General features: G+C 42.6%; 2 protein-coding genes across 2 annotated transcripts in view; one reads left to right on the top strand and one right to left on the bottom strand.

Moving 5' to 3' along the window:
- RTN4IP1 (reticulon 4 interacting protein 1) overlaps window positions 1–18,665 on the bottom strand; it is a 50,661-nt gene extending 31,996 nt beyond the window's left edge. Inside the window, exons 1-6 of the mRNA XM_073675790.1 lie at window positions 18,085–18,665; window positions 16,884–17,035; window positions 12,319–12,387; window positions 10,385–10,509; window positions 9,964–10,012; window positions 8,820–8,956 (exon numbers count right to left, since the gene is read on the bottom strand). Of these exons, the coding sequence (XP_073531891.1) occupies window positions 8,820–8,956; window positions 9,964–10,012; window positions 10,385–10,509; window positions 12,319–12,387; window positions 16,884–17,035; window positions 18,085–18,343 (791 nt within the window). The 5' untranslated portion in view covers window positions 18,344–18,665. The remainder of the gene's footprint in view (window positions 1–8,819; window positions 8,957–9,963; window positions 10,013–10,384; window positions 10,510–12,318; window positions 12,388–16,883; window positions 17,036–18,084) is intronic.
- A 29-nt stretch (window positions 18,666–18,694) lies between these two features.
- Window positions 18,695–26,164, top strand: part of QRSL1 (glutaminyl-tRNA amidotransferase subunit QRSL1) — a 60,204-nt gene continuing 52,734 nt past the window's right edge. Inside the window, exons 1-2 of the mRNA XM_073675791.1 lie at window positions 18,695–18,825; window positions 23,477–23,636. Coding sequence (XP_073531892.1) covers window positions 18,802–18,825; window positions 23,477–23,636 — 184 coding nt within the window. The 5' untranslated portion in view covers window positions 18,695–18,801. The remainder of the gene's footprint in view (window positions 18,826–23,476; window positions 23,637–26,164) is intronic.

Below are 26,164 nucleotides of genomic sequence, written 5' to 3' on the forward strand. Positions count from 1 at the left end.
CACACATGCGAGAGAATCGGATCACAGTAAGTTCGGATCAAGGTCGTAGCAGAGTTTGAGCCGAGGGTCAATGAGAGAATCATCGGATGCTACTAGCCACTGTGAGCGAGCCCTTGAGGTGCATTCCTATGCGGAAGTTTTCAATGATTGACAGACTTTGGTAAATATATTTTTCTTGAATGGTGGCATTTTTCTGTTTTGTTTTTTCTTATTGTGGCAGCCAAAGTGACACCAGAAAGTGGAGACATACTGGTTGTCACTTTTGCATTAGCTTTTCAGCAACTGAAGGCAAGTGGTCACCTTGGTATTGCCCGAACAAGCTGCACAGAGATAGCTGGATCTCCAACCAATATGGACATGTCTTGGTGTCATTTTTGCAAAGATGGCTGCCTTATCTAAATACAAAATGTCATTAGCAATAAAGAAACACCACAAGTAATAATACATTGAAGGAGAACTTTACTCCAGTCTCAAAATATTATCAAATTATCTCATCCGCTCATCTCATTCTAAAGCTATGTTCACATGCACCGTTTTTCACTGCCTTTTTTGCTGCAGATAAAACCTGCTATCATGGCAGTAAAAACACTATATACAAAATGTCCCGTCTGTTTTTCAACGTTTTCATGTCGGTTTTTGGATTACATTTGTGCTTTGTCCACAGTAAATGTTTAATTTAGCTTAATTCACCAAAAACGCTCCTGTAAAAAGCAGCTGTTAATTTGCATTAACAAAAATGCAGCAACAATGGTGCATATAAATACAGCCTAAAAATGTAAATTCCCAAGAAAGGGATAATTTTATGGTTAATTTACAATTACTCATACACAAGATAAAATAATTCATTCATTTGCGGGGTCCTGATGCTACAATGTGTGCGTGGGGGGACAACCATGACACAGTCAAATCATTCAGCTAAGTAGGAAAAGCCAGTTAAAGCTCCGATTTCCATGCCGCAGCCCACGTGGGATAGGACCATGGCGTAGGAGGAAATATACAAAATGATCTGCTTTGCAGCAGTATTTGTCAGTAGACAAGACAGTCATATTCTCCACACAATGAGAACATGTATTTGTGGTCAGCAAACAAGGGACTAATGACTTGTCTTTTGCATTAACCGCCTTACCAATTGTACTTACAGAACATCTGGCCCCTAAAGAATAAACAGCCAATTTCAATAAAAATGGAATATAATAATACACTTTCCTGAATATGGCCAAGCGGGCGGACTATGTGTCTCAGATGACAAAGCCGAGGCAGATTTCCACTCTGCTCCCTGTAAGACCACGTTCACACGTTCAGTATTTTACATCAGGCTTTGTAAGCCAAAACCAGGAGTGGGTGATAAATGCAGAAGTGGTGACGTGTTTCTATTATACTTTTCCCCTGATTGTTCCTCTCCTGAGTTTGGCTTACAAATACTGATCAAATACTCAACGTGTGAACATTGCCTAACTGAGAGGCATCTCCCTATGTGCGTATAGGGAGAGTCTGGGAAGTCAAAGGGATAGGGCAAGGTGGAACCTGCTGGAGACCTACCTGAGACAAGTCATCCGAGATGCATAGTCCCCTGGCCATAATTTCAGAGTATGCTTTCTCTTAAACCCCCCTGGATTTCAGAGTAAAACATAGCTGAACTCTTATTCGTGCTACCCGTGGCTCAAGCAGTATGAACCAGCTGACAGGTTCCCTTCAAACCAATTACAATTTCATATACTTAGTGTTTCTCTTCCTCACTATTTTAAGGCCTCCACTTGCAGACACTGAATGGAAACATTCATTTCAGCATCCATTGTCTTATAATCTGTTCTGATCATGGCTACCTGAAAAACTTCTGTCAATCTTCCGCACAGGCAGGCATCCATAGACTGGATAACCATTGTGATCAGTAAGGAGAACAAGCTCATTTGGGGAAGACCCAGTAGGAACAGTGGCATGACCTTAAAGGTTGTCCTCTAAGGCTGTGTGCACACAGTTTTTTGAGAAGTTTTCAGAAGGGCGTCCACTCAAAACAAAAAAAAACACCTGGAAAAATTGCTCAACAAAACATTTGAAAAGACGCTTCCTATTAATTTCTATGATGAAAAACCATTTTTCTGTTCATATGTTCAGTCTTTTAAGATTTTTTTTCCCCACTTCAGGTCTTTTCAATGGGAAAAATAAAAGTGCAGTTCACTTCTTTAAAGTGGCTTCTGATGGAATTCACTCTAAGCTAAGAACTTTCCAATTAAAAAGGCTGAAAAAAAAATCACTCCAGGAAAAAGAAAGTTCTTCCAAAAAGCTTCAAAAACTTTTCAAATCTGCTTCAGGAATTGAAAGTTCTCCAAAAACACCTGCAATGAAGCAGAGTTTCCTAAACCGGTTTCCGAAGTTTTCTACTCCCTCCAAAAACTCCATGTGCACATACTCAGCCTGTAGAATGAAACTGTCTTTGACTGCCCATTAGGCACAGGGACTGAATCAGGTCCAACAAAGATTGAAATTCATGAATAGTATAGGCTCAGAAGGCTGGCATTGTAAAGATAAATCAGGAGAGTAAGGATACCCTTTAGACAAGCAGACAGTCCCCATTTCCAATTCTTGGTAGGACTCCCCTGCTAAGCTGTAAATAGGAGGCATGGAGAATTTACCGAGGGTACAGACACAGCACATGGGCAACTGAGCATCATTCTCAAACTTAATCCCCAGAAAAGTTATTAGGGTGCAGTTCACAGTGTCGGAGACATGTCAGACCTGTGGCTTAAAGGTTTATTCCCATCTTCATGAATGGGCATCTTAGATTGTGCTTGTAAATATAAGTAATTCACATGTTCAACTGTTGTTGGGATATTGACACACAGATAGTTTCCTTGGAGACCGACCACCGTTAGACAGCTGAACATGTGCAGCATTTACAAGCTTTTTTCTATTGAGCTTGTAAGCACTGTCTTGAAGCTGGTCATGATCGATGGAGAGTGCTGTTACCTTCTATTCCCAGCCAGCTTCAGAGTCGAGCTTACAAGCTAGAGTGCTTACAAGCAGCAGTGGTCAGTCTCCTAGGTAACAGCTGTAAACCAAAAACTTCTAGAGTTGATGCAAATTTTAATAAAGTAGTAAGTTCCAAAAGTGATTCTTTTTACAAGAACTATCCGACAATATCAATTTATGAAGATGGGAATAAGCCTTTTATGTTGCTGCCTCGAAGCAGTACTGATCTGTCTGAATCTAGCCAGCAACCGGAAACTAGAATTAGACTTACTGGTAATTCAGTTTCTAATAACCCACCATGACAACATACCGGAGGATGTAACCCCACCCTAGTAGGGACAGGAAAAGACAAAGAGGTTTAAATAGCCCCTCCCACATCCTCCCTCCAGTGTTATTATAAAAGACCACAAGAGTAAATTATATTTTTATTCTCACTGATACGATAGTGTAAGAAATAATAAGCCAAAGGCAGGGAATTACCCGTGCTGTCGTGGTGGGTTATTAGAAACCAAATTATCGGCAAGTCTAATTCTATTTTCTCTAATAACCCCCCACGACAGCACACAGGAGGTATACCCAAGAGTAAACTAGGGAGGGACAATAGCCTGGAGGACTTTCCTCCCAAACGATAGATCTTTAACAGACATTAAGTCTAGTCTGTAATGTCTGGAGAACGTATAGACCGAGGACCAGGTAGCAGCTCTGCAAATCTGTTCGATGGAGGCGCTAGCTTTCTAAGTCCAGGAGACAGATACCGCTCTAGTGGATTGAGCCTTGAGCTTCTCTGGAGGTGGAAGGTTCTGACTCTGGTATGCCTGTGTTATTGCTTTCTTGATCCAATTGGCAATCGTGGACCTGGAAGTTTTCTTCCCTTTATCTTTGCCCTGAGAATGGACAATTAGATTCTGGTCCTTTCTCCACTGTTGTGTCTCCTGGAGGTAATGCAGAACCACTCTTCGAACATCCAGAGTGTGTGTGTGTGTGTCTTCTTTCTCATTTGCTGGATTATTGCAGAAGGAGGGAAGAATTATCTCCTGCGATCTGAGGAAATCCGAGACCACTTTAGGTAGGAATGAAGGGTCCAGACGAACAATGAGACGATCCTCAGGTAAGGTTCATTAATCGAGAGAGCCTTTAGTTCGCCCACCCTTCTGGCCATGGATATTGCTACAAGGAAGGCTGTCTTCCAGGAAAGTCTGTCTGTTCTTATGGTTGATAAAGGTTCCAAGGGTGGAAGAGTGAGTCCCTTAAGAACGATGTTAAGGTCCCAGGGGGGAATTAGGTTAGTTACTCTAGGGTGCATGCGAGAAGCTGCTGTCATAAATCGCTTCACTCACTGATGTTCAGACAGGCTCTGGCTAAAGTAGGAACTCAGCACTGCCACTTGGACTTTTAGGGTACCGAGTCTGAGACCCTTATCTAGGCCTTCTTGTAGGAAATCCAATATCTGGGCGATGTTCGCCTTATGTGGGTCTGGATACCTAGGCGCACTCCAGGATACAAAAGTCTTCCAGATCTTAAAGTATATAGCATTTGTCACTGGCTTTCTGCTCTTTTGGAGAGTTCTAATGACTCCATCTGAAAGCCCTCTGGACTTTAGTATTGAAAATTCAGTAGCCAAGCTGCTAGGTGTAGTCTCTCGGAGTCCGGATGATGTACTGGTCCCTGGAGAAGAAGATCTCTGATAGGAGGAAGGACTAGGGGGCAGTCTATGCTTAGGGTGGTTATAGTGCCGAACCAGCTTCTTTACGGCCAAAGAGGTGCTACCAGGATCACTCTGGCCCTCTAGGCTCTTATTTTCTGTAGGGTTCTTGGCAACATTGGAACTGGAGGGAAGGCATATGCCAGCCTTAACTTCCATTGGTGGGCAAAGGCAACTACACTCAGGCAGGGATCGTTTGGATCTATGGAAAAAAAACTGAGGTACTTTCGCGTTCTGATATCTTGCGAAGAGATCTACCTCTGAGTAGCCCCATCTTTTGGTTATAATTTGAAAAACCTCTGGGTGTAGACTCCATTCCCAAGGGTGAACCTCTGTCCTGTTGAGGAAGACGGCCTGGATGTTGCTTGAACCCTTTATGTGAAGAGCAGACAGGGAAAGAAAATGTTCTTCTGCCCAGGAGAATATTCTTGCTGAAATGGACTTTAAGTCCTCCGGTCTTGTACTTCCTTGGGGCCGGAGACGAGCTACTGTAGTCATATTGTCTGAGAGGATCTTCACATGGGAATTCTGGATCAGGGAACTTGCTGATCTGAGGACTTCTTCTACAGCTTTTAATTCTCTGAAGTTGGAAGACTGTTCCTCTCAGACCAAACTCCCTGGAATAATTCCTGGGAGACCATGGATCCCCATCCCCTTTTGCTGGCTTCTACCTGTATTGTGATCATAGAGTCCTGAATCTAAGGGACCACCCTGTTTTTTGGGCTTAGCCACCAGGATATGGAGGTTCTTAATTCCTATGCTGCTGAGAGTTTCTTGTTCAGGGACTGCGGGGGATCCATCCCAATTTGCCAAAACATAGGTCTGTAATGTTCTGGTGTGGGCTTGGGCCCATGCCACCATCTGAATACAAGATGTCATGGAGCCGATGACGGACATGGCACTCCTTAGTGACACCACCTCTCTGCTTCACAGTCTGCTCACCCTTGACTTTAAAACGATCTGCTTCTTTTTGGTCAGAAAAGATGTTTGGTTGTGAGAGTCCAATAGCACCCCCAGGAACATCTTTGTTGTGAAAGGAACCATATCTGATTTCTTGTGGTTCACTAGCCAACCCAGAGAAGTCAGGACTTGGGTTGTTAACTGTAGATGTTCCTGGAGTAATGATATTGAGGGAGCCACTAGTAGGAAGTCGTCGAGGTATGGTACAATGCAAACATCTTGATTCCTGATGAAAGCCATGATCTCTGCCATGATTTTTGTGAAGATCCGTGGTGCTGACGACATCCCGAACGGAAGAACATTGAATTGGTAGTGTATTGTTCTTTCTCCTAGGGCTACTGCGAATCTTAGGAATTTTCGATATGTTGGGTGAATAGGGACGTGATGATATGCATCCCGAAGATCGATTGTGGCCATAACAAAGTCGTGGCCTATCAGGGGAACTGTTGATCTTACGGATTCTATACTGAATCTCCTGTAAACTACATGCTGGTTCAGAGGTTTCAGGTTGATTATGATTCGATGGGAACTGTCTGGTTTGTTTATCAGAAAGCGCTTGGAATAGTGTCCCCTGTTTCATTCCTCTACTGGAACCAGGGAGATTACCCCCGAAGATAGTAGATTTCCCAGACCGGATATTAAAGTGGACTGTGGATCCGGTGAGGAAAGCCATGTTGTTCTTACCCTTCGTGGGGGATAAGAGGAAAGTTCTATTTTTACTCCTGTTTTAACCGCTTTTAGGGTCCATGGATCGGAGCATATTTTGCGCCACTGGGGGAAAAAATTTGAGATGCGGCCCCCACTTTTTCGGCGTCATGATTTATTCTGGCGCTGGTTTTGGGAGAGGAAAAGATTCCTGACCCAACCCCTTTTCAGATAAGCCTGACTTCCCTTTTCCTCTATATTGAGGAGTTTGCTCTTGGGAGGGGTTGGGCGGGGGCCTTTTCTCTTAACTTCTAGGTTCAGAAGGGATTTCTTTTTATCTGAGGTCTTCTTCAGCAGATCGTCCAGGGCTGGCCCAAACATGTATTTCCCCTTAAAAGGGAATAGAGCATAATTTCATCTTTGACGCTAAGTCCCCACTCCAGGATTTTAACCATAGTGCGTGTCTCACCGAGTTAGATAAGCCCGATGCTCTTGCCGCTACCCTTACGGATTCCGCCGGATGCGTCTGCCAGGAAGCTTTCTGGAGAAGAGGTAATGAAGCCAGGATGTCCTCTCTATGAGTACCTGAGGCCAGAAGTTCCTCTAGCTGACCTAGCCAATGGGACATTGACCAGGCGACACACGTGGTGACGGCATTTGTATTTAGCAGTGTTGCTGAGGTTTCCCAGGACTTCCTTAATAGTCCCTCCATCTTGCGCTCCAATGGGTCTTTCAGCTGGTAAGAATCCTCAAACGGCAAAGTTGTCTTCTTTGCCACCCACGCAATCTGGATGTCTACTTTTGGGACTTCAGACCAGCATTCTGCTGTTTCGTCATCTACCGGGAACCTATCCCTTAACTCTGCGGGAGTGTTCAGCCTCTTCTCCGGGGAATCCCATTCTTCTAGTACAAGGTCTCGAATATTCTTATGTATAGGAAAAAATAACTTTTTCCTTGAACATAGCCCTCCAAACATTTCTTCTTGTACTGACTGGGAAGTTTTTTCTTCCTCTACTTCCATAAGGAGTTCCTCCATGCTCTCTGAGGAAAAATAATACTTTTTCTGCTGGGAATCATCAGGGCCTGGACTTAGCTCGCCCTCTTCTGGAGGTTCTTCGGGGATGGACATTTCCCCCTGAGAATACTCGTCTCCTTCCTCTTCCAGGCTAATTTTTCTCTTTTTTGCAGCTGGGGGAGTAATGGGGGAGGTAGTAGGCTAGGAGAACAAGGCCATAGAAGACCTGATTTCCTAGTTGACTAAACCTTTGATTTCTTCCATTAAAGATGGTTGTTCCTCACTGATAATTTTTTTCAGTACATCCTTTACATAAAGATTTCTTGTAGGAAGAAGACAGTCTCTTTGCACACACTGGACATCTACATGATGACTTAGTACTGCTTCCAGGTGCAGGTTCCTTGTCCCCCTGCAAGAGAGGGGAGAAGGAAAGAGGGCTATAATATCTATTACCTGCACTCTGGTGGACTACCAGTGCCATACTTACTGGGACTGGAACAGCGCTGGGCTCCACAGATGCAGAGTGGGAAGACCCTAAACCATCCATGACAAACACAAAGATTTGGTCCTACCTTCAAGTGTCTTCTTATCCAGGGTTCCTTTATGGGCGACCAGATACAGCACCTCCCCCCTCTCCCAGAGGGGGCTCCTCCTCCTGGAGTCCAGGTGAATATAATTTTATTCATTTGTGGTCAATGCAGCCATCTCCTATTCCATGCGTTCCAGCGTGGAATGCAAAATTGCTGGAAGTGACGTCATCATCCACCGCCCGGCATCCGACGTCCCTTCTGAGAACATGCACGCCTCCCTGTGCGAGGCACCAGAAGCATGCCAGAGTCAGTTTACCGCCGAGAGGAGAAGGAGGAGGAGATGATGATGATGGGCCAGAGAGCTCACAGAGGCCTATGGCCCAAAAATCCCCCAGACCTTGCCAGAAGGTGCGGACTGGAGGAAGGAGTTCCGAGTCCCTGAGGAGACGGGAGCAGCGTTCGGGGAGGAGAGGGTGAGTCTGCTCTATCCCCTGATGCCCGGCTAAAAATTTTTATCTCCCGGTGTCTGCCACCGGCGCAGCACACCTCAGGGTGACCTCTTCATCCCTGATAGGGACAGGAAAAAACACTGGCGGGAGGATGTGGGAGGGGCTATTTAAACCTCTCCGTGTTTTCCGGTCCTTATTAGGGTGGGGTTACATCCTCCGGGGGGCTATCGTGGGGAGTTATTAGAGAAAAATTCTCTACAGTTGCCTCTGGAACTGACAGACACTAGTCAGTAGTCTTTTCAGGCAAGAAGAGGATTTGTTAACCCTTACAAATGCTCCAAGCAGCTCATATTACACTTACTTATAGTATGTGAAAGAGCTGTATACTGTATACATATACAGATATTTGTAATACACTATTTCGACAATTGGTGCCTTAGATATGATAAAGAAACCAGCATACAGATCTACACATATCATTAAGACAAAACAGAATACCTGAATCTGAACAAATCCTACCACTAAGATGTTTAAATTAAGTATAAACTTACAGATCCCTTGTCTGTAACTGGTCCTGTAACCTCGCTACAGTATAGTCAATTATGTCATCAGCTCCCAGATCTTTCATCAGGTTAAAGGCGTTTCCAGAACAAACGGCAGTCACATGGGCACCCCATGCTTTCAGCAGCTAAAATAGATGTATCTGAAGTTATTATTAAAGTAAGAAAATAAAAACAATTAATAAAACATAGCATTAATATGGACACATATAAATTGGTTCCTGAATATCGTAAATTGCATCAACATAGGTTTGAAACATAATATTCAACCTGCCACTAGAGGGAGCGCAAGAGCCTACTTCATAAAGTGTTATTATTGACTGCCATGTATAATAGTATGCAGTTAGCTCCCACTAGTGGTCGCTGCAGGTAGCCATATCATAGAGCACATTGGGGAACTTAAAGGGGTGGTCTGAAACCAAAATGTATTTTAATCTTAAATGTCTGTCTATTTAAGCTGATAATCTAATCTCTTTTCTAATATACTTTTTAATTAAAGTCTTGCATTGTTCCCTCACTACACTATCTAACTGTTTTTTTTTTTTTACTACTTTCTCTTCGATAACACTTCATTTGAGAATCCCAGTGCATACTGGGATACTTAATCAGGGCAGAGGCTGCAGTCACCAGTGACGTCCATTTCGGGGGCTGGGCTAGTCCCTGCTCTGCTGAGCATGTGTCGGTGTCAATTCCAACGTATGTTCAGTACATTTTTCTCACTGTGCTCCCCCACAGGCTCTGATCAGAAGTAACAAGCAGGAGAGCGCACTGTCAGTACATGTTGTAATACCCGGTGTGCAGGAAAAGAAGGGACCAGCGCCGCCCCAGCAGGCATCGAAGGCCCCTGCTGATGACTCGGTAGAGAATCCCAGTGCATACTAGTATAGTCAAACGAAGCATCAAAGAGGAAGCAGTAAAAAAACAAATAAAGCAGTTAGAATAGTAAGTTTAGAGTTCAGAATTTGTTAGACTTGGGAGTCAAAAGTGGACAAATAGTTTTTTTCTCCTTTTAGCCTGGAGGATGTGCTCAGGGGGGCTGTAGAGGAGTGCTGGGGGTATCTATCAGTAGGCATCTCAAGCACTTCAACTAAATGTGAGCTGAATTATACGGAATCATATTATAAAATACAAATACCTGAATGGCCGCTGTACCAACTCCCCCCGATGACCCAATAATTAATACACTATAAAAAGAGAAAGAAAAGGTTACTGATATCACCCGTCCTATATGCGGCAAATGATGCAGACTCTCATCAAGTCATTTTCCGTTATATTTTTTCTATTGTAAGGTAACAAAGTATAAAATAAATGAATAGATGAACTGTAACTATGTCATTTATGTCGCAGCACCTGAAAATGTAATGATAATCCATAAACTTGGGAGCAGGGCTCTCCCTCCTCTTTGATATATTGAGTTATGTGTTACTCGGAAATGTCTGATAATATTTGCACATGTCCCCTCGAAATTGTAAAGTGCTGCAGAATATGATGGAGCTATAGTAATGATTATTATTATAATATTATTAGCACAGCATTAATAAATGAGTGGCGCTTACCGCTTTCCTGGACACTTCTCCTTACTCAAACCACAGCTGTTAACCAGGGCGGCCCATGTAGTGAGTATCGCATAGGGTAAAGATGCAGCTTCTGTATGACTAAGTGACTTTGGCTTTAAGGATACCTGTAACCAAATCACACATTATTTAAACCCGTGTCCTTGGAAAAAAAACATAATTTTACCATACTAAAGACAAAATTTAGACTTCACTAGCAGAGTCGGCCAAACAATCCAAATGGTAGGAGCCCCAGCAATTAGAAAGTTATCCCTGGTCATGTGGATAAGGGACAATTTGCAATTTGGGGAAAACCCCTTTAACAAAAGATTGGAAAAATCAGACGGAACTTATTATTCAAATGTACCATACAAAGTATATTGCGCTTCACTTAGCATTATCAGAATATGATGCTTACCATATTAAATATCCTGATTTATTCGAGAGTCATAGTAAAGGAGATCAAATTCACCATCAATGGCCCAAGAAAATGCTAAATATGTTACTACCACTTATTTTTATTCAATGAAAACTATTTTTTTCTGCTCGGTTTTCTTGATTCAGACCCTATGAAATTAGAGATTATCATATAATTCCGTGTTGGATTATAAAGTGCATGATTGAAGGGACATCAATATTTTATTAGGTGTTTGTGCTTTGTGTCAAAAATTCTGCAACATTGACTTGTTGCATCACAAATTGGAAAGGCACCATAAGAACTGCTACATCAATGACACAAAGAAGTAGTATGCAGAAAAAGCTAGTGGGAACTACAGGAGCTTCTCACAAAATTAGAATATCATCAAAAAGTTAATTTATTTCAGTTCTTCGATACAAAAAGTGAAACTCATATATTATATAGAGTCATTACAAACAGAGTGATATATTTCAAGTGTTTATTTCTGTTAATGTTGATGATTATGGCTTACAGCCAATAAAAACACAAAAGTCATTATCTCAGTAAATTAGAATACTTTATAACAGCTTGAAAAATGTTTTTAAAATCCGAAATGTTGGCCTACTGAAATGTATGTTCAGTAAATGCACTCAATACTTGGTCGGGGCTCCTTTTGCATCAATTACTGCATCAATGCGGCGTGGCACTGCTGAGGTGTTATGGAAGCCCAGGTTGCTTTGATAGCAGCCTTCAGCTCGTCTGCATTGTTGGGTTTGGTGTCTCATCTTCCTCTTGACAATACCTCATAGATTATCTATGGGGTTAAGGTCAGGCGAGTCTGCTAGCCAATCAAGCACAGTGATACTGTTGTTTTTAAACCAGGTATTGGTACTTTTGGCAGTGTGGACAGGTGCCAAGTCCTGCTGGAGAATGAAATTTACATCTCCAAAAAGCTTGTCGGCAGAGGGAAGCATGAAGTGCTCTAAAATTTCCTGGTAGACGGCTGCGCTGACTTTGACTTGATAAAGCACAGTGAACCTACACCAGCAGATGACATGGCTCCCCAAACCATCCCTGATTGTGGAAACTTCACACTACACCTCAAGCAGCTTGGATTGTGGCCTCTCCACTCTTCCTCCAGACTCTGGAACCTTGATTTCCAAATGAAAATTGGAACTCTGGGACCTTGTGGAGTGTGTCAATGACTGCCTTCTGGACATCGGTCAAGTCAGCAGTCTTCCCTATGATTGTGGAGCCTACTGAAACAGACTAAGGGACATTTTTAAATGCTTAGGAAGCCTTTGCAGGTGGTTTTTGTTAATTATTCTAATTTACTGAGATAACGACTTCTGTGTTTTCATTGGCTGTAAGCCATAATCATCAACATTAACAGAAATAAACACTTGAAACAGATCAGTCTGTTTGTAATGACTCTATATGAGTATATATACGAGTTTCACTTTTTGTATTGAAGAGCTGAAATAAATTAACTTGTTGATGATATTCTAATTTAGTGAGATGCACCTGTATTTATCTTTACCTCATTAACACTGGCAACAACAAACTCTGAAAAGGTCCCTTGCTTCCACGGAGGGATCGCTGCCCACACCTGTTAAAAGAGACAAAGAAAAAAAAACTTACCAAAATGAGCATGAATGTTGTCATTGTTCTTTAGATCATTAAATTTCTATAGCTATTACACTTTTTACATGGAGGACTCCTTACTAATCAGCTACCATGGGTTACTTTGAGCTTTTCCATGGCTCTAAAAGCAAGTGCATCTAAAAGGCCTCAATGAGTGGCATGGGTTACGTCAATATTCTGAACCTATTCAGTGCAGAATATGGAGCCAAGTGTTCTTCTCTACAGATGGTCACACTTCTGCTATCTTGCAGGAATTGAATATTTTTTTCAATAGACGGTAAGTTTCATCAGTCGCCATATAAGAGGTCTGCAAACTGGTTTTGTCTTGCACAGCCTGACATTTGAATATACTGTAACTGTGAATGTGGCCTAAGACTATCTACACGGTGTTCCAAATTATTATGCAAATAATATTTTCTCAGATTTTCCCAAATTACCTATATGAATTGGAGTCATTGTAATTTTCCAGTCAAATAACTATTAGAGTGCAACTGAAAGGTTTTTGTACAAACTGCCTATGATAACAGTATATTTTTAAAAAAATAAAAAACTCAAACTGCACTCAAAATGCATGTTCCAAATTATTATGCACAGGAGAGTTTTCAACCTTTTCATTTTAATAAAAAACAAAAAAATGGTCATTTTTGAAATTCTAAGCATTAGCAGGTTATTACAAACTGAAATCAAACAGTTTTCAACTCAAAACTTTATTCTAGGTGATGTTACATTTGCACATAGGACCCCTTGTTCGAAAGGAGCTTCTGAACTCTCTCGTCCATTGAATTTGTCAGGTTTTGGATGGTTTCTGCTTTAATTGTTTTGCATGAGGACAGAATACCCTCCCAGAGCTGTTGCTTAGATGTGAACTGCCTCCCGCCATCATAGACACTCCTTTTGATGATGCTCCAGAGGTTCTCAATGGGGTTGAGGTCAGGGGAGCATGGGTGCCACACCATAAGTTTGTCCCCTTTTATGCCCATAGCAGCCAGAGATGCAGATGTGTTATGTGCAGCATGAGACGGGGCATTATCATGCATGAAAATGATCTTGCTGCGGAATGCACGGTTCTTCTTCTTGAACCATGGAAGGAAGTGCTGTTTGAGAAACTCAAAATACATTATGGAGTTCATCTTTACCCCTTCAGGGATCCTAAAAGGGCCGACAATCTCTCTCCCCATGATTCCAGCCCAAAACATTACTCCACCTCCTCCTTGTTAGCGCCGTAGCCGTGTTTGCATGGGGTGAAAATCAACCAGCCATCCTCCACTCCATCCATCTGGACCATCGAGATCATTTCATGCATGATAATGCCCCGTCTCATGCTGCACATAACACATCTGCATCTCTGGCTGCTATGGGCATAAAAGGGGACAAACTTTTATGGTGTGGCACCCATGCTCCCCTGACCTCAACCCCATTGAGAACCTCTGGAGCATCATCAAAAGGAGTGTCTATGATGGCGGGAGGCAGTTCACATCTAAGCAACAGCTCTGGGAGGCTATTCTGTCCTCATGCAAAACAATTAAAGCAGAAACCATCCAAAACCTGACAAATTCAATGGATGAGAGAGTTCAGAAGCCCCTTTTGAACAAGCGGTCCTATGTGCAAATGTAACATCACCTAGAATAAAGTTTTGAGTTGAAAACTGTTTGATTTCAGTTTGTAATAACCTGCTAATGCTTATAATTTCAAAAATGACCATTTTTTTGTTCTTTATTAAAATGAAAAGGTTCAAAACTCTGCTGGCATAATAATTTGGAACATGCATTTTGAGTGCAGTTTGAGTTTTTATTTTTTTAAAAATATACTGTTATCATAGGCAGTTTGTACAAAAACCTTTCAATTGTACTCTAATAGTTATTTGACTGGAAAATTACAATGACTGCAACTCATATAGGTAATTTGGGAAAATCTGAGAAAATATTATTTGCATAATAATTTGGAACACAGTGTACATGAACTCATAACTATCCTTGCTCTACAGAAGAAATATTGTTTGGCACAGACTACTAGTAAACGTTATTTCCATACGGTAGAAAAAAAATGTAAAAAATTAACCCCTCTACAATCCAAGGTGGTTTGCACATTAATGACCAGGCCAATTTTTACAATTCTGACCACTGTCACTTTATGAGGTAATTACTCTGGAACGCTTCAATGGATCCCCCTGATTCTGAGATTGTTTTTTGTGACATGTTGTACTTCATGATTGTGGTAAAATTTCTTCGATATCACTTGTGTTTATTTGTGAAAAAAACGGAAATTTGGTGAAAATTTAGCAATTTTCAAAATTTGAATTTTTATGCCCTTAAATCAGAAAGATATGTCACACAAAATAGTTAATAAATAACATTTCCCACATGTCTTTACATCAGAACAATTTTGGAAGCAAATTTTTTTTTCATTAGGGAGCTATAAGGGTTAAAAGTTGACCAGCGATTTCTCATTTTTCCAACAAAATTTATAAAACCATTTTTTTTTAGGGACCACATCACATTTGACGTGACTTTGAGGAGTCTTTATGACATTGCGCATGACCAAAGTATCTTCCTGCTGTCTGGTGACCCGGATGTTGTCATGACGACATCGGGTCGTCATGGCAACATCCGGGAAGCCGCGGCAGACAGCGTTGGATGCCGGCAGGAGAGGCGAGTATCCTGATCACCTCCCCTTGCCACCGCAATGCTGCGATCGACTTTGATCGCAGCATTGCGGGGGTTAATGTGCCGGGAGCGGTGCGGGACCGCTCCCTGCACATAGCACCGTGTGTCAGCTGTCACAATCAGCCAGTGTGCGGGCGCGATTGCCATGACATACTAATATGTATCTGGCTCTTAAGTCCCAGGGCGAAGATACGTATTAGTACATCTTGGGCTTTAAAGGGGTTAATTGTACCAACAATTTTGTCCGATGCATTCTTGGGTTTTTATGTGAAATTAGGTCCAATTTGCCTTTTTGTCTGTTTTTGTGTTGTTATGTGTGTATAACAAAACGTGTAATTTCAATAATTTTCTGGAATAATTTCAAGAGGGCCAACACCTTCGGCCATGACTATATCTCTACTTTTCATCCATACATGCACACTTTAATAACCAAATTATTAATGTAAATAGTCTTGATTGAAAGTGTTCTTCCTCTTTGTGCCTACAGCTATTATGTAGACCTGTGTTTCTACATACAGGTGCATCTCACAAAATTAGAATATCATCAAAAAGTTAATCTCCCCCAAATTTTTGAATGGCCTTTTCTTAACAATCCTTTCAAGGCTGCGGTTATCCCGGTTTCTTGTGCACCTTTTTCTACCACACTTTTTTCTTCCACGCAACTTTCCATTAATATGCTTGGATACAGCACTCTGTGAACAGCCAGCTTCTTTAGCAATGACCCTTTGTGGCTTACCCTCCTTGTGGAGTGTGTCAATGACTGCCTTCTGGACATCTGTCAAGTCAGCAGTCTTCCCATGATTGTGGAGCCTACTGAAACAGACTAAGGGCCCTTTTTAAACGTTTAGGAAGCCTTTGCAGGTGTTTTTTGTTGATTATTCTAATTTACTGAGATAATGACTTTTGTGTTTTCATTGTCTGTAAGCCATAATCATCAACATTAACAAAAATAAACACTTAAAATAGATCAGTCTGTTTGTAATGACTCTATATAATATAGGAGTTTCACTTTTTGTATTGAAGAACTGAAATAAATTAACTTTTTGATGATATTATAATTTGTGAGAAACACCTGTAGTAACCAACTTCAAACAAGCCATGGGTAGTCTGATCCACCTGTCCACTATGTCTTACTGACCTACTAAATGTGCATTAGCAAGAAGTAGGGGAAGATGGAAAAAAGAATATCTGCAGCAGGGATGTCAAACTTAAACACACAGAGGACCAAAATGAAAAACTTGGACAAAGTCAAGAGCCACACGGTCCTCCATACAGTAGAATGGGCCTCACACGGTCCTCCATACAGTAGAATGGGCCCCACACGGTCCTCCATACAGTAGAATGGGCCCCACACGGTCCTCCATACAGTAGAATGGGCCCCACATAGGGGTGGTGGTTCTGGTATCACAGGCCAAATTTAATCACCCTGTGGGCCAGATTTGGCCCTGGGCCAGAGTTTGACATGTATGATCTGCAGGATCAGACTACATTGGGTTTGTTTGTAGTCTGTAACCACGGAGGCTCAGGTCGATTTAGGAGCGGAGGACACAAAATCTTAGGGTATTTTTTAATTAGGACTACTTACAAAATTGTTTCATTGTATATTTTCCATGCGCTCAGACAAAGAAATGTCTTGCATATCATTTAAATGGGGAAATTAGAACACGTAGCCATGTCTATTGACATGCATTCAGAGCAAAAAAAAAGGTCAAATATAATCTTGAGATGCGTCAGAGAATACTAACATCTCATTAATACAGGAATATCTTTCTGGGTAAAATATTACCCATATACTTGCCTGATCCCCAGGTTTGAAGTACTGTACATTAAGTCCACATTCCATGATAGTTCCTGAAGCGTCTCTGCCCAAAATCATAGGAAATTCACTGCCAGGTGTCTTCATATGAAGAGGATCCCGAGTCATATTCAGACTTTTTGCTCCATAACCATCTTGAAATAAATTGAAAGAAAATGATTGTCTGGCACTTGCAGATTTCGCCTTGGACCCCGGTATTTACTTAGCGGTTCTGAGCAGAGCAACACAACTTTTGCACAGTAAAATTCCTGTATTAACACAAACATACAAATATTCTAATCTATTGATCAACTTAAAGGGAATGGTCAGTAGGATCAACCCTCCTAAGCCGTCTATATGGCCATGTAGGTCATAGAAAGCTGAATAAAATTATATCTTGTTATCTGTGATCTGGTGTCTTATTCCAGAGATCCTATAAGCTGTTCTTATATGTAAATGAGCTGTTCAGATCTATGGGCCGGACACTGATCTGCATGAGAACCTGCCTCCTGAGATTATTATAAATAACTAACACAGAACAGCAGAAGTGAACTTTATCTAATTACAAACACATTTGCTGCAGCTCTCACACCTCTGCTGTACTGTAACAATATTACACCCCATCTGCCTGTGAGATGGCAGCTGAGAGGAAGCTGCAGATGTGTCAGGTATAATCACACACAGCTCTGCAGTGAGATCAGGAGTACAGAGAGTGGCCATTACATGTAACACTGGTAATGCCCCCTTTTATAGAAAATAAGCTCTGAAGGGAGAGTGTCAGGGTGATGAATGACCAGCTCATAGATCTTAGCTCATTTACATTTAAGAAAAATGTGAATTTCTCTGGAATAAGACATCAGATCACAGGTATCATTGTATTCAGCTTCCTGTGACCTACATGCCCGTATAGACAGCTTAGGGGGATTGATTCTACTGACAGATTCTCTTTAAAGGGAACCTTTCACCCAAAAAAAGAAAAAAAAACGTTATTAACCTGCAGATATGGGGTTAATCTGCAGGTTAATAGCATTACTTACCTGCCCAGCGCCTGCACTCAGCCGGACAGTGTGGGGAGAAAATGCGATGTACAGCAGCAAACTGCAGTCCTTGACCTGTGTCGCTGCCACAGTTGCCCTGTAGCCCCAGCCCATCAGATTCTTATTGCGTGATCTTTAAAGACAAGCACAGTATCTTGGCCACTTACTTCTCATGTTCACGTCAATGGGATTTACACTTGCAGCGTGGACTTTAATGATCACTTCATTCGGATAGTTGATGATGGGCAAAAGCACGTTTTCATTGAAGCGGAGAACATCATTGTCCCCATATTTATCAATGACCCAGGCCGGCATAACCGTGTTCCTCCGACATGAGGAATGGACCCCCCTGTCTCTTCCTGCATCCACTATGATACTGGATCGTCTACACAGATGGGAAACAGCTCTCCTGCACACAATGTTCATCCTGATCAGCCTGGTGCTCCTCAGGAGCCCTACAATACATAAATTGACTCGAGCAGCACTGTCACATGCACGATCCTACAGAAACACTGTCACGAGTCTCCAGCTCTGCCCTTCATGTCATTAATATAGGAGCCAAGATACAAAGAGTGAATCTTTCAGTCCACTGTGTAAATCGGCACAGATAAGTCCCACGAGTGACGTCCTGTCACCAGCCTGCCGCCCTCCTGCTTCACTTCTCAATTCTCTACAAATTCATGTGTCGTCCCCTCTATGTCCTCTATGCACTTCCGCGTTCCGAGCCTCGTTCCTGCCTCGTCCAATTACAGCGTCGAATACTAGACTGTCAGCCAATCAGAAGCGCTCTAGTTACTGGTCACTTATTTGCCAACCAACACATGTCAGCTTCCTGTACTATGCCAGTCCTCTGTTTATGTAGTGACTGGCAGGTATTATAAGGCATGCTCGGCACCAGTTTGCGGGAGGTAAGTGCATAGAATAAAGTGTTGGACGGTTATTGTGTTTTTTGTTTCCTTTTTGACTGCAGCTGCCAGGGTTTTAGTTTAGGCTGCTGTAATGTGGAGATATATATAACACTCAGCACAAAACATAAATGATATTCTATAAAATGGTCATATAGTGTCCAAATATTACTATTCTAGCTAACAATATACAGTATGTACCCGAATACTGCCACTGGTCACAGCAGTTACACAGGGCGCCCTGCTATCAATGCTCCTGGCCTGATGGCAGAGGAAAGATCTGCCCGCTCTAAACTCCCTGAAGATTTCCTAATCCTGGGCATAAACCTAATGGGCATTGTGCAGATGGCAGGAGCGATAGAGCTCACTGATTGGCTGCAGTGCTGTCGGCGTGACATCAGCGCTGCAGTCAAACAAAGACCGGTGGAGGGTCGACAGTGAACTTGGGAAGAGTGAACAAAACACAGAGGCTTTTTTTTTAAACTATATACAGTACAGACCAAAAGTTTGGACACACCTTCTCATTTAAAGATTGTTCTGTATTTTCATGACTATGAAAATTGTACATTCACACTGAAGGCATCAAAACTATGAATTAACACATGTGGAATTATATACTTAACAAAAAAGTGTGAAACAATTGAAAATATGTCTTATATTCTAGGTTCTTCAAAGTAGCCACCTTTTGCTTTGATGACTGCTTTGCACACTCTTGGCATTCTCTTGATGAGCTTCAAGAGGTAGTCACCGGAAATGGTCTTTCAACGATCTTGAAGGAGTTCCCAGAGATGCTTAGCACTTGTTGGCCCTTTTGCCTTCACTCTGCGGTCCAGCTCACCCCAAACCATCTCGATTGGGTTCAGGTCTGGTGACTGTGAAGGCCAGGTCATCTGGCGTAGCACCCCATCACTATCCCTCTCGGTCAAATAGCCCTTACACAGCCTGGAGGTGTGTTTGGGGTCATTGTCCTGTTGAAAAATAAATGATGGTCCAACTAAACGCAAACCGGATGGAATAGCATGCCGCTGCAAGATGCTGTGGTAGCCATGCTGGTTCAGTATGCCTTCAATTTTGAATAAATCCCCAACAGTGTCACCAGCAAAGCACCCCCACACCATCACACCTCCTCCTCCATGCTTCATTGTGGGAACCAGGCATGTAGAGTCCATCCGTTCACCTTTTCTGCGTCACACAAAGACATGGTGGTTGGAACCAAAGATCTCAAATTTGGACTCATCAGACCAAAGCACAGATTTCCACTGGTCTAATGTCCATTCCGTGTGTTCTTTAGCCCAAACAAGTCTCTTCTGCTTGTTGCCTGTCCTTAGCAGTGGTTTCCTAGCAGCTATTTTACCATGAAGGCCTGCTGCACAAAGTCTCCTCTTAACAGTTGTTGTAGAGATGTGTCTGCTGCTAGAACTCTGTGTGGCATTGACCTGGTCTCTAATCTGAGCTGCTGTTAACCTGCAATTTCTGAGGCTGGTGACTCGGATAAACTTATCCTCAGAAGCAGAGGTGACTCTTGGTCTTCCTTTCCTGGGGCGGTCCTCATGTGAGCCAGTTTCTTTGTAGCTCTTGATGTTTTTTGCAACTGCACTTGGGGACACTTTCAAAGTTTCCCAATTTTTCGCACTGACTGACCTTCATTTCTTAAAGTAATGATGGCCACTAGTTTTTCTTTACTTAGCTGCTTTTTTCTTGCCATAATACAAATTCTAACAGTCTATTCAGTAGGACTATCAGCTGTGTATCCACCTGACTTCTGCAAAGCACAACTGATGGTCCCAACCCCATTTATAAGGCAAGAAATCCCACTTATTAAACCTGACAGGGCACACCTGTGAAGTGAAACCCATTTCCAGTGACTACCTCTTGAAGCTCATCAAGAGAATGCCAAGAGTGTGCAAAGCAGTCATCAAAGCAAAAGGTGGCTACTTTGAAGACCCTAGAATATAAGACATATTTCAGTTGTTTCACACTTTTTTGTTAAGTATATAATTCCACATGTGTTAATTCATAGTTTTGATGCCTTCAGCGTAAATGTACAATTTTCATAGTCATGAAAATACAGAAAAAAACTTTAAATGAGAAGGTGTGTCCAAACTTTTGGTCTGTACTGTATCTATACACTTACACTTACAGCCCAACGTTTTTTTTAAAAGGGGACACCCCTTTTAAAGACTTTTAGACAAGTCAATACTTGTGAACCAGTGTTCATATGACTTGGTCGTCGGTTGTAATGATTTTCATGCATACATAAAAACCATTGTTATTTCCTGTGTAAGCAGCTGACATGATGTTCTGTGCACACTGAATGATCGACTTGTGTAATCGGGCTATGACATTGGACATTCTCAAAATGCAACAAATCTATCACAGTGGCTCATGTTGGATAATAAATCTAGTTCCCTCTAGTCTAAGGGTCTGTTTACACAGACCAACCAGCAGCACGCCCAGTACGATTGCCGATCGATACAATTTTACCTATCAGCAGTCGTTTGAATACCTGTTTACACAAGCAGACCATAATGAACGATCCATCGTAGATCACTTAAGCCCCCGTCTCACATAGCGATATCGCTAGCGATATCGCTGCTGAGTCACGGTTTTGGTGACTCACCAGCGACCTCACCAGCGATGTCGCTATGTGTGACACTTTGCAACGATCAGGCCCCTGCTGTGAGGTCGCTGATCGTTGCAAAGTGTCCTGGATCATTTTTTGGTCGTTGGCCTCCCGCTGGCCAGCACACATCGCTGTGTGTGACCAGCGGGACCAACGATCTGGCTGGTAACTATGGTAAACATCGGGTTACTAGGGGCACGCGCGCACTTAGTAACCCGCTGTTTACCATGGATACCACTCTGCTACGGTGCTCGGAGGCTCCCGCGCACCGTAGCAGAGTGGTATCCATGGTAAACAGCGGGTTACTAGGGGCACACGCGCACTTAGTAACCCGATGTTTACCATAGTTACCAGCCTGCTCCTGCTTGCAGCAGGCTGGTAACGGGAGCAGGACATCGTGGAACGATTCTTTCCACGATATCGCTGCTCCCCTGATCGCTGGTGAGCCTGCCTGTTTGACAGCTCACCAGCGATGTATTAGCGATGCAGCAACGATCCCTGACAGGTCGTATCGTTGTCGGGATCGCTGCTGCATCGCTTAGTGTGACGGGGCCTTTAGTTTGCATAGGCTGCCATTGTTCTCAGCAGTGTGATTCCTGTTTATACAGAGCATGAACAGCCGAGAGTGATGATCTTGTATGCCACTTAAAAGATTATTCCACCTGATGAACAAGCGTTTTGCTAATGACCTCTTTTTCCCCTAATGACCTCTTTTTGTCATCTTCCTTTTTAAACTATTTTTTAAGCCAAAAAATGGAGCACACCCTTAGGCCTGGTTCAGACGACCGTATCTAAAGGCAGGCTACTCCATTCCACAAATTGCAGACGTAACTGTCTTCGTCAGCAGGGCAATGTGCTTGTCCTTATATCAAGAAGACGTTTGCATTTACATGCATTAGTGTGGCCTACAAAACAAGTCAGACTCTCTCATGCTGCAATTTTTTTTATTCACATGGTTCATTGGTCCATGTGAATAATCGCTGGTCTGTACAGGCCCACCAGTTGTTATTGGGTCGTTCAGCATTAGGACCGCACACTGACTGAAAATACAGCTGTCTGAACCCAGCCTAAAACCTCATTCAGACTTCTTTCTTTTTCTTGTATGAAAAAAGCAGGCTTATTTCCGTAAATGTGCGGGATCAGATTTTCATCAGTGCTTACCATCAGTTTTTGTCACCTCCCAGACCGACACAGCTCCTCCATATTCAGTGCTACATTCTGCCAGTTTCCTGCCATCAACATCCAACTGGGGTGTCACATGAATGCTGCAGCCAATCATCAACCATTGATTTCTTGTATTGTTCGCATTTCATCCAAGCCAAACCAGAAGAAACACTGACGGTACCTCTGGGGGTTGATGCCAGAAAGACCATCAATGGGTTGTCCCAGACTGTAACATTGGTATTAAGATATGTTAGGATAGGTCATCACTGTCTGATCTGTGGGGGTGTGACACCCGGCACCTCGCCGATCAACTGTTCCCGGTGTCCGCAGCGTCTAGAACCACTCAGCTATGGAGCTGCCCAACACAGCTCCATCCATGGAATAGTGGCCGCGGCTGGGTACTGCACATCCACCCCCTATTGATTTGAATCACTATTCTGCTGGCAGAGCTATGCTGTGCAGCTATGTAGCTGAGCAATTCCAGCCGCCGACATCGGGAACAATTGCTTGTTGAGGGTGGCGGGTGTCACACCCCCAGCAATCAGACATTGATTACCTATCCTAAGGATAGCCCATCAATATTAAAGTCCTAGACAACCCATTTCAGGACACACAGTGCTGAGAATGCCTGTCTGGGAGGTGAGTATTGCTTTTTATATGTGTGTATATACACACACTTATATTTTGTTTGTTTTTTACTTTCCAAGGTCTATTATTACAGGCTTGTACATTTATGTAGGTTTTGTATGTTTCTATGCACTGATCACATGCACACTTGCATATTAGAAAGGTGCAGAACTTTTCTATTTATACTTTACGTACATATGACTGGGAATAATGTCTGACAATTTGTCTTGTATTACACAGGCAGCTGCTGCCTTTAGACTTGGACAGCTGATTCCTACAGAGTTGTGCCAGAAGTGTCTATCATTTATTAAGGAAACATCATTTCTCAATTCTTACATAACTGTAACTGAAGAGGTTGCCCTAAAACAGGCAGCAGAAGCAGACAAGCGTTTTAAACAAGGTAGGTGTCACGCGTTTACCGCGACAGACTGGAATCAGAAGACCGCAGTGTCTGAGTGCACGTACTCCTGCATTGAATAGAAGCACTTCTCCCTCATATTAAATGGTGCTAGTTTCTTTCAGCAGTGCAGGAGTTAATCTGTTTAGCTTTGAGTCTCTGTAGCTTTTGTTTGGAAGTACTCAGCTGTGCAGCATCAGCCACTCCCCTCTCCTATATAGTCACTGCTCTGGCTATCTGAGATTGCCAGTGTTATGTCTTGTACAGCCTGGTGAGAGACGGAGGCGTTTAAGGAGAGTTGTTCTGTGACTGTTGCTTGGTGTTTTGGCTGTGTGCATAGTTCCTTCCTCTTCTATTTTTCTTTACCTTCCTAATCCCTTCGGCGTTTCCTGCCGTTGTCTGTGAGTGCATATTTTGTATGTTTGGTATTTTCATTTATCCCTATATGTCCTTCCTTGTTTGTGTATTTACATACATTATTCCTCACCACTTTCCTGGGTGGGGGAGGGGACAGATAAGGGCTGATTCAGGAAAACAGCAAGGTACATGGCCCCAGCATCTTCGCCATCTGAAGTAAGCTGAGTAGAAGGGATAGCTAAGGCGCCCACAGTGTTAGAGACAGGGTAGGAGCCCCTGGTCCCAGGTTGTCAGACAATAGCAACGTGACAGTAGGGTTTAATAGCAAAAAAGTATTAATCATTCTAGAATGTAAAGAAAATAAAAGGTATAGAAAATGTGTGAACTACGTGAGCATTTTCCTATACAAATTGAAAAAAAAATATATATAAAAGTAACAAATGTAGCCAGCTCCTTATGAGGCCCTACGCCTACTGTTTAAAGAGAACTTGTCAGCAGAATTGAGCCCTAGAAACTAAAGGAATGGCCATAATTGCACTGTGATGCTGATGCATCTGATACCTGATGTGAAGGGATCCGCTTAGTGGCTGCTGAATACTCACCTTATGACGTTTTCACAAAATGACGTCTTGTGAGCTTCGGGGCAGGATGTTGAGGCAGGGTCTTCTTTTTGTTCTCCGCCCCCACCAGCCTCCTCTGCTTCTTGTGCAGGTCATTGATTATTCAGTGACCTGTCTCCTTTTGAAAAATTCCGCACCGCAGCCATCATTGTGTGGGCGCAGTGTGAGTCTGCGTCCTGTGTGCCAGACTTCAATAAAATGCCGCCATGCATGCACAGATTAAGATTTCGGCTCTGAATTTTAAAAAGGAGGCAGGTCACTGAATGATCAGTGACCTGAAAAAGAATCAGGGAGGCTGGTGGGGGGCGGAGAACGAGAAGAGGACCCTGCCCCCACGTCCCGCCCCAATGCACACACGTCGTTATTTTATGAAAACTTCACAAGGTGAGTATTCAGCGGCCACTGAGTGGATCCCTTCACATCAGATATCAGATTAATCAGCATCACAGCGCCATTATGGCCATACCTCTAGTTTATAGGGCTAAATTCTGCTGACAGGTTCTCTTTAAAGAATTCAATTATTTTAGTTATTTAAAGGGGTTTTCCCACGAACAAAGTTGATTTTAATAAATAGATCTTGGAATAATAATAATTTCCACAATTGGATGTGTTGAAATAAAATGTTCCTGTGCTGAGATAATATTATAAATGCTCCCCTGTGTAATGACTGTGTCTGACTGTACAGAAACATGGTCTGATCATACCACAGCTCCTGGGTAGAAGAGGGAGAAAAAGAGTGTATAGACATTACAGCATGGGGTCGCAAATGATTCTTTCTTTGAAGTAAAACATTGTTTAAAAAAAAAGGCAGTGAAATGTTTTACCTCAGAATCAGCTGCGATCCCCTGCTGTAATGTCTGTGTACTTTCCTACTTTCATACCCCCCAACCCTCCCCCACCCAGGAGATGTGGTATGATCAGATCATGTTCCTGCACATTAAGAGACAACTAGTACACAGTGTCAAAGGGTCCTACTCCGGTATTACACAATCAACAGAGCGAGAAATGAGTGAACAGTCCCAAGAACCTTTGTTACAAGCAAACCAAAAGGTCCATAAACAATCCAACACACACAGGATAAAATAGTCCAGGAACACCAATGCAGTCCAGTAACGGGACAACTTCCCCTGGAGATGAGAGTCAAATGATCCAGCTGACAGAGGATGAAATAGTCCAGATACTTCTCCATATAGAGTCCTCCAGCAGTATTTCCTTGGTAATCCGGGTTTCTCCAAGTCACATCAGCGTCCCACAAAGGATCTATCTTACTGGTCTCTCTCCTCAGAAGGGAAGAAAATTCCTCTTTGTACCCACATTTGTGTTTCAGCTCATCATCCACAGGTCAGGGGGGAGGTGGCAGGGACTCATCTCTCATTGTTTAAATATTTAACCAACCTGCATAGTTTGTTCTCCTTTGCTCTGCAGGTCAACAACCCATAGGGTCCCATACAATGGTCACTCAACATACAGTTATATGAAAAAGTTTGGGCACCCCTCTTAATCTTAAGCTTAATGTTTTATAAAAATTGGTGTTTTTGCAACAGCTATTTCAGT

Source organism: Phyllobates terribilis, unplaced genomic scaffold (genome assembly GCF_046119375.1).
Source record: "Phyllobates terribilis strain yellow unplaced genomic scaffold, ASM4611937v1 Scaffold_3__8_contigs__length_932513732, whole genome shotgun sequence".
NCBI classification, from domain to species: Eukaryota; Metazoa; Chordata; class Amphibia; order Anura; family Dendrobatidae; genus Phyllobates; species Phyllobates terribilis.